We start from the raw sequence: 13,743 nt of genomic DNA on the forward strand, positions 1-13,743 counted from the left end.
ATGTTTTATTCGACATAAGTCTATTTCCAAAATCCAAATGTTTCAGCAACCAATTCTACCAACTGACTGTAATTCAGACAGGGTCCCTCTGAAGAACTCGGTGCAATTTTCAATCAACCAGATATCGATCTTTGTTGATACAGCTGCAGCTGCATAATACATCCACTGTCACAATGCTAACATTAAAAATTGGTCGTTAACTTGAGGAAAAACTTTATAAATCGAGGACGAGTCTGGGAGTTAATTATGTTATAAATTTATAAACCTTTTCCACTAGGTGACGCTGCGCGGGCCATCGGGCCTCAGATTCCTTTGGTGCCTCTGTTCCGGGCCCATGTCGCCAATCGGCCGGATGTCGTTGCGGCCGGCGCCGATCCTCCGGCCGCTGGGTGTCCGCTGCGCACGAGCCTCCGGTCTGCTGGGTGTCGCTGCAGCCAACGCCGAGCCTCCGGCCGCTGGGTGTCGCTGCAGCCGACGCCGAGCCTCCGGCCGCTGGGTGTCGCTGCAGCCGACGCCGAGCCTCCAGTTCGTTGGGTGTCGCTGCTGCTCAGTTTGCTGTCTCCGCAGTTGTCGCTGAATCTCTGGTCCAACATGGCGGAATATTCCTGTGTGAAGCGAACCAAGCTGGTGCTGAAAGGCGTGAAAAGGTTCGGTTTAATAGGCTCAGACCGAAACCGGGGACTCAGTGTGAGGGGGTGGGGGTAGACGAGGTCCACAATGTGAGAGGGGCAAAGAGAGACAGAATCAGGTTTATTTTCACGGTCTTATATCACAGGAATAGGGTTTTTTTTGCGACCACAGTACAAAAACATAAAAGTACATTAAATCGCAGTGAAAGAGAATGTGTCAACAGTTAGGTTGTGAAGAACAACTATAGAAGAATACCTAATACTTGAATAAAGTGGAGTGTATTTTGAGGTACTGGAGACAGTGAGAGATCTTTTATTAAATAATTTCATCTGTTTATCACAGAGATAAACATATGTCTGTTCCCTCTTGAGTGGAACTATATCACATTTATGGTGTAGTCCAGCTGCAGAATCCTAAAAGTTCTTCCTGCTCACTCTGTAAGGGATACTTTGACCAGTAATTGGGCCAGGGATACTTTGACCAGTAATTGGGCCAGACACAATGTTTTGGTTTATTTTAAATAGTCAAGAGAAAATAGCTTACTAATTCAGACTGTATTAAGAACAGCATCCTTTGTTAAAACCTATGCTGGCTACCACATTTGCTTTTGTAAAGACGATTCTTGAACAGTCAGGTATCATCACACAAATATGGTTTACATATTCACGTCAGTCCTTACATTTTACTGTAGCAAGAAGAAGAAAAACAAAGAAAAAAGAAAACGAGAGGAGGAGGAAGAACAAGTGGTGGATATTGTTGGTAAGTTTGGTAACAGGATGTCTCTGCTTGTTTGAGGTTTTTAATGTAAATTTTTCATCCATACATTTTTGAACGGAAGGAAATATTTTACTATAATCTAAATGGACTTGCATGGAAGTTTATTGGTAGCACATCAACTTGAATGACTATAAATATGAAAACTATTTTAAAAGTACAGGTCGACCTTCACAAATCCGGCACCATTGGGACCCTGAGGAGTGCTGGATTAGTGAAAATGCCGAATTACAGAAGGATCACATTAAGCAGAATCAGTGCCGGATTATCGAAGGAACCAGATTACAGGTAGTCAGATTAGTGAAGGTCAACCTGTATGTCACAGAACGTAGTTGCACATCACAGGATTGCAACAGTCCAAGAAGTTACTTCAGTGGTAGTAAAGAACCATTGGGCAATAAATACTGGGACATGCCATTCACAAAAGACTTTCAGTATGCATATATCTATCCCCTCATAATTTTATATACTGGGTGAAATGCCTCAACCTGAAACATTGACTGTCCACTTCCCTCCACAGATGCTGTCTGACCCATTGAGTTCCTCCAGTTTTGCACCATAAGTCACCAGTGTGATCAGACTGAGAGCAGTTTTGCTTTCCAAGATGAATTTTTAAATAGAGAAAAAGCACAATTTCCATGAAGTCACAATGGATTAATGAAAATAAACTCTTCATGATTTCTTCCAAGCTCTCTGCAGCTACCACAATTCAGTGTGTTTTGAAATCTGTATTGTACTTAATGTAGATATGCTCTTGTAACAGGTAATTATCAGGGGTTGAAACAGGCAGAACCATTACTTCAGATTCACTAAACTGTAGACTCAAACTCCACTTAGGTTTTCCCACGTTCGCATTCCAAACCTGCACTTCAGTGTAGTGCTGATCACACTGAATTGCTACTGGGCTGATATACAATTGACCCAAGGTTCCAGTTGTTTGATCTGGTAAACAGAAAAGATACAATGCTACTATTTTAAAAAAAGGACAATGAAATTATTTTCCTTTGAATAATATCACAATAATAAATTTTACTAGCATTTATCTCCTTGCTGTTTGTGAGAGCTTGTGTCTGATTTGGACCCTTCATTTGCCTACATTAACTGAAATGGCTACTACTTAAAATTATTACCTGCTTTTGAAGTACTTTAGATTGTCATGCAAGGTATTAAGTCATTCTGATTTCTCCAAGGTGTGGCCTATTTTTTACATGTACGTATTCTGTTCCAGGAGGTTGGTGGGCAATTCGGAATTTTGGAGAAATTACTGGAAGTGTGGCAATAGAGATGGGGAAAGGCACCTATATCCATGCTCTCGATAATGGACTTTTTACTCTAGGAGCTCCACATAAAGGTTAGTTGGCATGATTTGAAATGTTTTAATCTGGGTTAGTCTGCGCTATTAAACCCAAGATTAAGCAGGTGTCACCTATATGCAAATATGTTATTTTCTGAAATAATTGAAAATATTCAAAGTTCTTTGAGTTCACTGGTTGAATTTCACATTTTTAATACAATCATTTACTTTAAAAGCATTTCTGATTCAATTGATTCATTTTTTAAAGATCTGCCATTTAGATTGAACAAAATGAATTAAGTTAGATTATCTCAACACGCTCTTACAAGTGACTTTGCAAATGGTACATGGAATTTTCAAACTGACACATAGATGTAAAATGATCTGTTTGATTTTTCAGTTCATCTGATTATTTATTTATTGGGGTGCAGCGTGGAATAGGCCCTTCAGGCCACGCTGCCCAGTAACCCCTGATTTAAACCAAGCCTAATCACAGGACAATTCACAATGACCAATTAACCTAACCAGTACACCTTTGGACTATGGGAGAAAACCGGAGCACCCCGAGGGAACCTGGGCAGTCTCAGGGAGAATGTTCAATACAGACTTCTTATAGAGAATGGCAGGAATTAATCCCAGGTCACTGGTAGGGTAAAGTGTTGTGCTACTAGCTGTAGGTTGAAAATATCTGAGGCGCACCTCAGGGGTGTGTGCTTAGCCCCACTGCTCTACTCTCTATATACACATGACTGTGTGGCTAGGCATAGCTCAAATACCACCTACAAATTTACTGACGATACAACCATTGTTGGTAGAATCTCAGATGGTGACACGAAAGCATACAGGAGTGAGATATGCCAACTACTGGAATGGTGCCACAGCAACAATTTGGCACTCAACGTCAGTAAGACGAAAGAGCTGATTGTGGACTTCAGGAAGGGTAAGACGAAGGAGCACATACCAATCCTCAGAGGGATCAGAAGTGGAGAGAGAGAGCAGCTTCAAATTCCTCAGTGTCAAGATCTCTGAGGATCTAACCTGGTCCCAACATATCGATGTAGTTATAGAGAAGGCAAGACAGCAGCTATACTTTATTAGGAGTTTGAAGAGATTTGGCATGTCAACAAATACACTCAAAAACTTCTATAGTTGTACCGTGGAGAGCATTCTGACTGGCTGCATCACCGTCTAGTACAGAGGGGCTACTGCACAGGACTGAAAGAAGTTGCAGAAGGTTGTAAATCTAGTCAGCTCCATCTTGGGCACTAGCCTACAAAGTAGCCAGGACACCTTTAGGGTGCGGTGTCTCAGAAAGGCGGTATCCGTTATTAAGGACCTCCAGTACCCAGGGCATGCCCTTTTCTTACTGTTACCATCAGGAAGGAGGTACAGAAGCCTGAAGGCACACACTCAGTGATTCAGGAACAGCTTCTCCCCCTCTGCCATCCGATTCCTAAATGGACATTGAAGCTTTTTTTTAATATACAGTACTTCTGTTTTTTTCACTTTTTAAAAATCTATTCAATATACATAATTGATTTACTACTTTATTTATTATTATTACCTTTTTTTCTCTCTCTGCTAGATTATGTATTGCATTGAACTGCTGCTAGGTTAACAAATTTTATGTCACACGCCGGTGATAAACCTGATTCTGATATCTTTCAATTCAAGTGTGTGCTGAATGAGACAAATACATTGGGATGTACGCCTGAATTTCCTATAATGCTGCTTTAAATAGGTAATATAAGGAGCACAGTGGGCTTTGGATAGATAAAAACATATGACAGGTACAGGCGACTACAGTATGAGAATATGAGGCTGAGACAGTACTTAAGGAAATTAAGAGAGCAAAAAGAGCCATGAAATATCCTTGGTAGGAAAGATTAAGGAGAATCCCAAGTCATTCTACAAGTATATTAGGTGTAAGAGGGTATCCAGGGTAAGAGTAGGTCCCCTCAAGCCAAAGCGGTAAACTGTATATGGAGTTTGGGAAATGAGGTCCTAAGTGAGTACTTTACATCTACAGTTGCAAGAAAAAGTTTATGAACCCTTTGCAATTACCTGGATTTCTGCATTAATTACCCCTAAAATATGGTCTGATCTTCATCTATGTCACAATAACAGATAATCTGCCTGAACTAGTAACACACAATCATTTGTACTTTACTTGTCTTTATTGAAAAGATTGTTTAATCATTCACAGTCCAAGCTAGAAAAAGTATGTGAACCCTTGCATTTAATAACTGGTAGAACCTCCTTTGGCAGCAATAACCTCCACCAAATGTTTCCTGTAGCTGCTGATTAGACTTGTACAATGGCGAGGAGAAATTTTAGACCATTCCTCCATACAAAACTTTAAGTTCATCAATATTTCTGGGACATCTTGCATGAACAGCCGTCTTCAGGTTATGCCACAGCATCTCAATTGAGTTAAGGTCTGGACTCTGACTTTGCCATTCCAAAACACAAGTTTTCTTTTTAAACCATTCTGTTGTTGATTTGCTTGTGTTTTGGATCATTGTCTTGTTGCATTATCCAACTTCAGGTGACGGACCGCTACCCTGACATTCTCCTGTAAGATGTCTAGATACAATTTTGAATTCATTGTTCCTTCAACGATTACAAGCTGTTCAGGCCCTGAGGCAACAAAGTAACCTCAAACCATGCTTCACAGTTAGGATGAGGGTTTGGTGTTGGCATGCAGTGCCCTTTTTCCTCCTAATATAGCAGTGTGTATTTCTGCCAAGAAGTTAAACTTTTGTCTCATCTGTCCACAGAACATTGACCCAGAAGCGTTGTGGAACATCCATGTAGTCTTTTGCAAACTCGAGACTTGCAGCAATATATTTTCTCTGGAGGACAATGTTTCTGCTGGGGTGTCCTTGCATGAACACTGTTCTTGTTCAGTGTTTTTCTTATAGTGGACATATGAACAGAGACGTTAGCACATTTTAGAGGTTTCTGCAGGTCTTTTGCTGTTACCTTTGGGCTCTTTCTCACTTCCTTCAGCATTGCACGTTGTGCTGTTGGTGTGATCTTTGCAAGATGCCCTCTCCTAGTGATCAATAATCATTAAGCAAAAATCTTAAGATGCTGAAAATCTAAAGTAGTGAGGAAAGTATGAATTTAAACTGCAGTACTTGGTCTGAACTTCCAATTTAAATATACTAGGGTAATCATAGGCGGCCTTAAGCATCTGGGGGCCCATTTCATGAGTTAATGTGGGGCCCTACCCCCGCTTCCCAAAAAAAAAGGAAAAAAAAGCGAATATTCAAGTTGGTTTGCATCAATAATGGTATAATTTCGGACTTAAACGTTGATGCATTATATGCACTTTCAACATAATGGACAGACAGCTCAAGATAATCCAAACAATTCTCTTAATTAAAAACAGAAACAATGACATTTTTTGCTTTGGAGGGAGAAGCCTTGCCCTTTTCAGCAACTAGTCTGCATTGAATGACACTATGTGTTAGGTATCAGCTGACATAAGAACAGCTTAAACAATCTCCCTCTAATTAAATTAATAACAAAAGCAATGTCATATTTAATGAAAATTCACACTTTATTTATTCAATGAATAGTGTCTGAAAGTTAATGACTGGAAGTTTACAACAAACTGCGTCTCGCGCTCTTTCAGCACCACAGACAGCTCACGTAAGGCCTGGAGAGCGAACAGGAGGAGGGTGAGAGAGAGAGAGAGAGAGGGGACACAAGCGGGAGAGAGAAATTACGATTTGTAGAAACGCCGCCTAATTGCTTATACGCATTTTGAGTGAAATACGTGGTTTATTGTATTATTTTAATTATAAACTTTATTCCTGCTAAAAATGTGTTAAAAGACTTACCACTAGAACTTCACCACCCTCCTGTGCTTGAGTGCTGAGAATGCTTTAACGAGCTCATCTTTGTCCAGCGATCTTGTTATTTCATGCTGAATTGATATCTGAGCAAGAGCTGACAGACGCTCCTGGAGCATGGTTGTCCTCAGATGCGTTTTGCTGAGCTTTAGACTCCAAAAACTTCTCTCTCCACTCGCTACAATCACAGACCCTGTCAGCATGAGTCTTAGAGCAATGGTGAGGTTAGGATACAGTTCAACCAGATTGTTGCTGTAAATGTATCTCAGAGTCTGCAGGCCAGCGGTTTCTTTTGCAGGCATGGCACTGACAGCAGCCGACACCTCGTGCAAAAGGTTCTCAGCATCCACATCACCAAGTGTCCTCTCCATGCTTACGCAGCTGTCTTTCAGTGTGCGACTTAGGGTGGCTTTTTTCATTTCCCCTCTTTCATAAATGAAGCCAAACAGACTGTAAAATGAGTCCATCAGCTCGAAGCGCTCACTAATGCCTGTGATGGCGGAGTCCACTAGTGGAAGGAAAATTTCTCTCTTGTACCGTTCCTTGGGTGCCACTGTCAGGGAGGGATCTGCACTTTGGGACTTGTACTGGAACTGATGTTTTGGTTTTCTGATTCATGCAGTAGGAAAGACCATTGGCATCCCTATCTCTTCAGCTATGTCTCTGGCATCTGTTTGGGCGGATGAAAGGCTGTTCTCTCTGTATTCCTTGAGAAATTTCAGAACATATTCCACCTCGCGCTGTAGCACATCGATTCCCACTTGTGGGCTGTGGAGCAGCTTGCTGACACTATTCACCTCATGTAAAACGTTGTACCAGATGATAACAGTCAGCAGGAATTTCCATGACATGATCTCCTGTTCTAGGCCTCTAGCTGCAGATGTGGTTTCACTGTCACCTTTCTGTGTGGCATGTCCAATCAGTGACAGGAGCGCATTGCCAACATCGGGAAACTGGTAACGCAGGACTTTCACACTTCCCGCGTGGCACTCCCATCGCGTGTTGGATATGGCCTTGAGGGTCATCTGTGGCATGTTCTCCTCATCTCTATGTCGATGAGCTGAATAGTGTGTATAGACATTGCAGCACCTCAGAGAAGCTCACAGACTCCGCTGTTGATTTTGCAGCATCGACAATGACTAGGTCTAGGCTGTGGCTGGTGCATGCCATGATCAGTGCTTTTTTGTTAGTATCTAGCACCCTTTTCTGCACCCCGCTATTCCCCCCCCATATTGCTCCCATTATCATATGCCTTCCCCCTGCATTTTGAGATAGCTAATCCTAACTTCTCTATATGCGTTAAGAAAATGTCGGTTAGGCCTGCACCTTTTGTGTCAAGCACTGGTAGGAAACCGACAAAATGCTCATTAACAGTAGCTCCGACATTTACTTGGCATGTGACAATGCGCAGTGTCACAGAGAGCTGTTCTATGAGTGCAGCGTCAGTGGTGCAGTCCATTACCAGCGAGTAGTAACGTGATTGTTTTATTCTGTCTGTTATCGCTTCCAGTGTCTTGTCTCCAATAAGTGTGATTAACTCATTTTGTATGGTTTTCCCCATGTAGTGGTCAGCAATCCCTTTTTCTCTGCTCGTCTGACATGTTCGCTCATCACTGGGTCGAACTCGGCAAGCAGCTCCACCAGACCTAGAAAGTTCCCATTATTTGGTTCATGTAGGGTGGAATTGTGGCCACGGAAAGCAAGGTTTCGTTCTGCTAGGTGACAGGCTATGGCAGTGAACCTCTTCATGACATCATTCCAGTGTTTTTTTCCAGTATTTGCATTTCTTGGTACGTGCCGTCAATGGCACTATGCGTTCTTAAGCGCGTTTCAAGCTTGCGCCAGCGATCCATGTTGGCACGGTGCACATATGACTTCTCATGATCCTGGAGTGTGAGTGAGTCGCTCCCACACTCTGAAACCTCCGCAGGTGAGACTGTGATTTCGCTTGCCAAATAGGGTACCGCAGAAACAGAAGATTGAATCAGATGATTCTGAGTACACTAACCATGACCTACGAATGGTTTCTCCATTTTTCATCTTCATAAGATATCTGTCCTTGGTAAAATGACGGCGTGATTGGCTCTGTGGAAAGTTAATGTCCTCTAACTGAATGGGACCTCTCCTAACAATGTCGATCCGTTGGTCACCGGTAATATGCGTTGGCCAACGTGCCAGATCTGTCTCTGTGAATGTTAGTGGGGCTTTCTCTGTGTCTGGTGTGCTGGTGGCGGCATCTCCCTCACCTGTCTCAGTTGTAGCACTGTCATCATGCTGTGGTGCTTGTTCATCAAACAAAGTTTGGTCATCATTATCACCATCTGTTTGAGTAGAGTTGTTCTTCTCATTTTCATTGCTCTGATTATCAACATCTCCTGTACAGCTTATACTGTCACTTGGCACTGCAGCCCCATGCTGTGACGATGGAGCAGCAGCAACTGCAGTCGGTGGGCCTTTTATAGATGCTGGACCAAAGAAAGATGTAACCTTTGGGAGACTATTTAGATGTTTTGTTGTCTAGTATTTTCCATTTTTCAGTACCACTAGGATAGGAATGTTTCATTTTCCTTTCATTGAAAAGTAGCCTTCTTTGCTAGGAGCAATGTTTACAAGTGAAGTAAATATTTTAATATATTTTCTCAGATGTCATTCAGCGAGCGCCCACTGGTGGTTCGGCTGGCAATAGCAGGAGAATATTGTGGCGTCTGGGAGCTGTGCATTAGATTTTTGCATGTCAGTCGGGGGCCCCTGGGAAGGTGGGACCCGTTTCAGTTGAAACGGGTGCAACATAGCTAAGGCCGCCTATGAGGTAATACAGAGGGATCCCTGTTTACAGATAAGACCATTAACTGCTGAGGTCAATTTGTTTCTTCTAATATTTATAACAATTCAGTAGCAATAATCAGGAAGGAACAGAGGGGCTTCCTGGTGTCCTGACCAACGTTCACTCTTGACCAAGACCATAGTTTGACTACCTGATCATTTACCTTATCAGTGCATATAAATTGATTGCGACACTTCCATACAAAGCAATAGGTTTGTGTGGTAAAAGTAATTGATTTGCCATAGATTGCCCTTGTTGTGTTTTGAGGCATGAATGATGTGTTCAGTCATTGTTTTAGAAGAAAGAGCAGACTATTGGATATAAACATATATCTAAAACTTTCAACATCATTTGTTGCTTCCTAGTTGTCCACAATATCTTTGTAAGTTATAACTTTTTATCATTCTTTTTTTGTGCTGAGCAGATAATGAAATCCCAGATCCCCCAGAGCAGTTAACTGCTATCAAGTTATCTGAAACCAGGTGAGAAATGTAAGTTAAGTGATATTATTGATGGCACCAGTTTTCCATCCTGCAGTCTTGACTGCCCTGACACATTTTTTATTTGCACAATTTATCTTCTGTTGCACTTTGGTTGTTTGTCTGTTCTTGTTTATGAATTCTTAAATTCTATTGTATTTCTTTATTTTCCTGTAAATGCCTGCAGGAAAATGAATTTCAAGATAGTATATGGTAACATATACGTATTTTGGTAATAAATTTACTTTGACTTGCTTTGATTTTAACTTTGACTCCCTCTCCACTGTCAGTAGTTTTTACAGAGAATGTAAGATGAATGATCAGTGTCAGACTGAGTCTGTTTAAGTTGCACGGATGCCAGTGCTACTTATGAAATAGGACAGATCATCCAAGACATTGACAGGAACATAAGGCTGCTCACCCTTTCTACCTTTGACCCCTGAATGAGGACTGTATGTGATTTCCTAACTTCCCCTTCCTGAAGTCCACAATCAATTCCTTCATTTAGTCATAAGTTATGACTATTGAAGGAGGCTGTGCGGAATTAATTAGATGGTTGTACTCTAGTAAGTAAATAGTGCAAAAAAAAAAGAGGAATAATGAGGTACTACTGTTCATGGGTTCATGGACTGTTCAGAAAACTGATGGAAGGGGAGAGACTGTTCTTAAATTGTTGAGTAGTAACGATAAGGGGGCATATTCCAGAAAGTGAGGATCCTTAACGATGGATGCCGCCTGCCTTCTTGAGGCACTGCTTGTTGAAGATCTCTTCAGTTGTAGGAAGGGCTGTGCCTGTGATGAAACTGGCTGAGTCTACATTGCTGTCCAGCCTCGTGCAATTCTGTGCACCCAGTTAGAATACTGCGTACCATACTTTTATAGGAATTTACAAGTCTTTGGTGACCTAACAAATTTCCTCAAGCTCCAAACTGCATGATTACATCAATGCATTGGGCCCAGGACAGATCATCTAAGACACTGACAGGAACTTAAGGCTGTTCACCCTTTCTACCTTTGACCCTGAATGAGAACTGTGTATGATTTCCTAACTTCCCCTTCCTGAAGTCCAATCAATTCCTCCTTCTAACTATTGTAATATTGTATTGTAATAGTGCTATCTCATTGTTGAGGAAAGTGTTTTAAATGGTTTGAAGTCTTTTATCACATAGATGACTGTCAGAATATATGAACATACACAGTGTCTTGTATCCAGTCAAAATACGTTTGGCATCTTTTTCAGGCTAGAGGAATGGAACTGATGAAATACCACAGTGATTTTTTGCCTTCAATTATTTACTGTCTATACTGATAACTTAAGGGTGGAGTCATACAGTGTCTCTCAGTGTATAGTGTGTTAAGGTATCAAGTTTTGCTAATAGTACAAAAGTCGGTAGGATGGTATACTGCAATGACAATATTTAGTCAATGCAACAGAATATAGATAGGTTGAATGAGTAAGCAAGAACTCAGCAAATGGAGTTTAATGTATGACATGATTTACTTCAACCTGAGGAATCATTATTTTATTGGAGAGAGATTGCAAATGAGTAGTGTAAAGAGGGACTTTGGTGTTGTAGATGAAACACAAAATTAGCAGGCAGAAAGTTCAGAAGGCAAATGGCATGTTGGCCTTTATTGCAAAGAGGTTGGAGGTGGAATTACATAGAATGTTGGTGAGGCTGCATCTGCAGTACTATTTACAGTTTTGGACCCCTTTATGTAAGGAGATACATTCACATTTTTGGCAGTCTAGAATAGTTTAACTTCTTGGAACAGGAGGTTGGCCTTGCACAAACAGCTGGAGAAGTTCGTCAGTTTTGGAGTTTAAAAGAAAGAGGGTAATCTGAATGAAACAAAATTCTGTGTTGGGAGAAACTTGGAACAAGCACATATTTATGAGGTAATTTGGCAGTGACTTAAAGCTGAGGCCCGTAGGAATATCTTCTCACAGAGAGTGATGAGTCTCTGGAATTCCCTATCCCGGATGGTTATGGAGGCTAGATTGCTGGAGGTGTTTAAAGAGAACGTAGATAAAAGATCAGGGAATTAAGAGCTACGTGAAGAGTCGTAGGACAGATCACTTATGACCGCATTGAATAATAGGACAGCTTTGAGGGAGCAGATGGCATACTCTTGCTTCTGTTTTCTTATATTCTTGTGTCTATAATTGTGGAGAACAAAAGAAATTTTTACTCAAACACTTGCTATTATATTTACAAAAATACGGCTTGTGTATTTTTTATTATAAATAAAATATGCAACATGTAAGTATTTGAATTATATTTATGTCTGAGTAAATAGCTTACACTTTCAATGCTGTTTAACTGTAAATACATTGTAAGGAACATCATGAAAATTGCTTAGAGTTTTTATTTGTAAAGTCATAGCTTGATGGCAACACTTAAGGTCAGTGAAAATCATTTTGGTCCCCGTAACCAAGAATTAGAAGACACTGTTCCGTACCCACTCCACCGTTTGCTTTAGTTTGCTGAAAGAGATCTAATTTTTCATGTAATTACCTCTGCTCCGCAATATTTTGCATTTATGTAATGCCTTTGCATGGCAAAAAAATTCAAAGGCACTTAGAGAAATGTTGTCAAGTGAAATTTGATGGCAGATGACTTGAAAAGTCTGCTACTTTTGTTCCTTTGATACACAAAGTGGAAGTGTTTTAAATGGTGAGAGATGAAATAATATTGATGTGCAAAGGGACCAAGGTGTCCTTGTATACAAGTCACTGAAAACCAACATTGTAGAAAATTAGAAGGAAAGTGGTATGTTGGCCTTTTTTGTGTGGAATTCAGTACAGGAGAAAATATGTAATACAGTAATATAAACCTAGATAAATCGAACAGGTTAGCAGAGTTTATGCATATATAGGTGTGGAAATATAAAACTCAAACTTTTTCAAGCTTAGGTGAGAAGTGATACAGTCTTACGATGGAATGTAAGATAGTTCAGTTCAAAGCTCAGGTTAATTAATGAGAGATATTTGTAATCCAAAAGGCGAATGTTGTGAGAAGGCAATTACGTCGAAATTCCACAGATTCCGCAATAGCAATACCAGATAACAATAGTAGTAGGTTTTATCTTCAAAGTTGTTCCACTCCACACATGAAATATCACCGACAGTGATCTTCAATGAATATCCTTTCAACACAAGTGGTACCACACCCGAATTCAGCTACGGGACATCTCAAAGTAGTGGCCACAGGATACTCCAACAGAACCCACCTATGGATTATCACCAACAGTAGTGTATCACTGAGGTACCATCTTCAAGTGGTAAAACTACCAACCCAGGCAAGGATTATCACACACGGGTAGTTTCCACACAAGGTTACCCCAAACACACAACTGTGATAACCACTTATCCAGTTCCACGACCCCAACAGTGATTTGCCACAGGGGTGCCTTTCTTCAGTGAACTACCACACCCAAACAAGGTTAACACACAAGTGATATTCACAAAGATACTCCCCTCACTAGAGAACCCACTCCTGTGGATTAACTACGTGACAGTCACACCTTCGTATTCAAATGGAACTCAAACTCACCCTTACGGGCTACTTAGGAGAGAGTCCAAATAGTGACCTCTTTGTCACTAGGTTTCTTCTGTTTCAAACCTATCTCTCCTCTCTTCTCTTCCTGCAAACTTGTTCTAGTTACAGACAACTTGTGAGAGTTATTTATCAATACTCAGGATCGATCTCAACTCACCTCTTTTGGGCTACTGAAAGTTTAAACCAGCAACCGACTCACTAGTGTCTTCAATTGTTGGAATCCATCTTGACTCTGTGTGTGTCTGTATGTCCTTGTATATTCAAAACAAGCTGCAGAGAAACCATAACATCGATTGTCCATCAAATAACTCTACCC

At 40.9% G+C, this 13,743-nt stretch overlaps 1 protein-coding gene across 1 annotated transcript in view; it reads left to right on the forward strand.

Annotated features, from left to right (window-relative positions):
• Positions 1 to 544: 544 nt before the first annotated feature.
• The window catches only part of frg1 (FSHD region gene 1), a 37,470-nt gene continuing 24,271 nt past the window's right edge, over positions 545 to 13,743 (forward strand). The window contains exons 1-4 of the mRNA XM_063043027.1: positions 545 to 647; positions 1,322 to 1,389; positions 2,633 to 2,755; positions 9,810 to 9,867. Coding sequence (XP_062899097.1) covers positions 592 to 647; positions 1,322 to 1,389; positions 2,633 to 2,755; positions 9,810 to 9,867 — 305 coding nt within the window. The 5' untranslated portion in view covers positions 545 to 591. The remainder of the gene's footprint in view (positions 648 to 1,321; positions 1,390 to 2,632; positions 2,756 to 9,809; positions 9,868 to 13,743) is intronic.

The sequence above is a fragment of the Mobula hypostoma genome, chromosome 3, assembly GCF_963921235.1.
Source record: "Mobula hypostoma chromosome 3, sMobHyp1.1, whole genome shotgun sequence".
NCBI lineage: Eukaryota > Metazoa > Chordata > Chondrichthyes > Myliobatiformes > Myliobatidae > Mobula > Mobula hypostoma.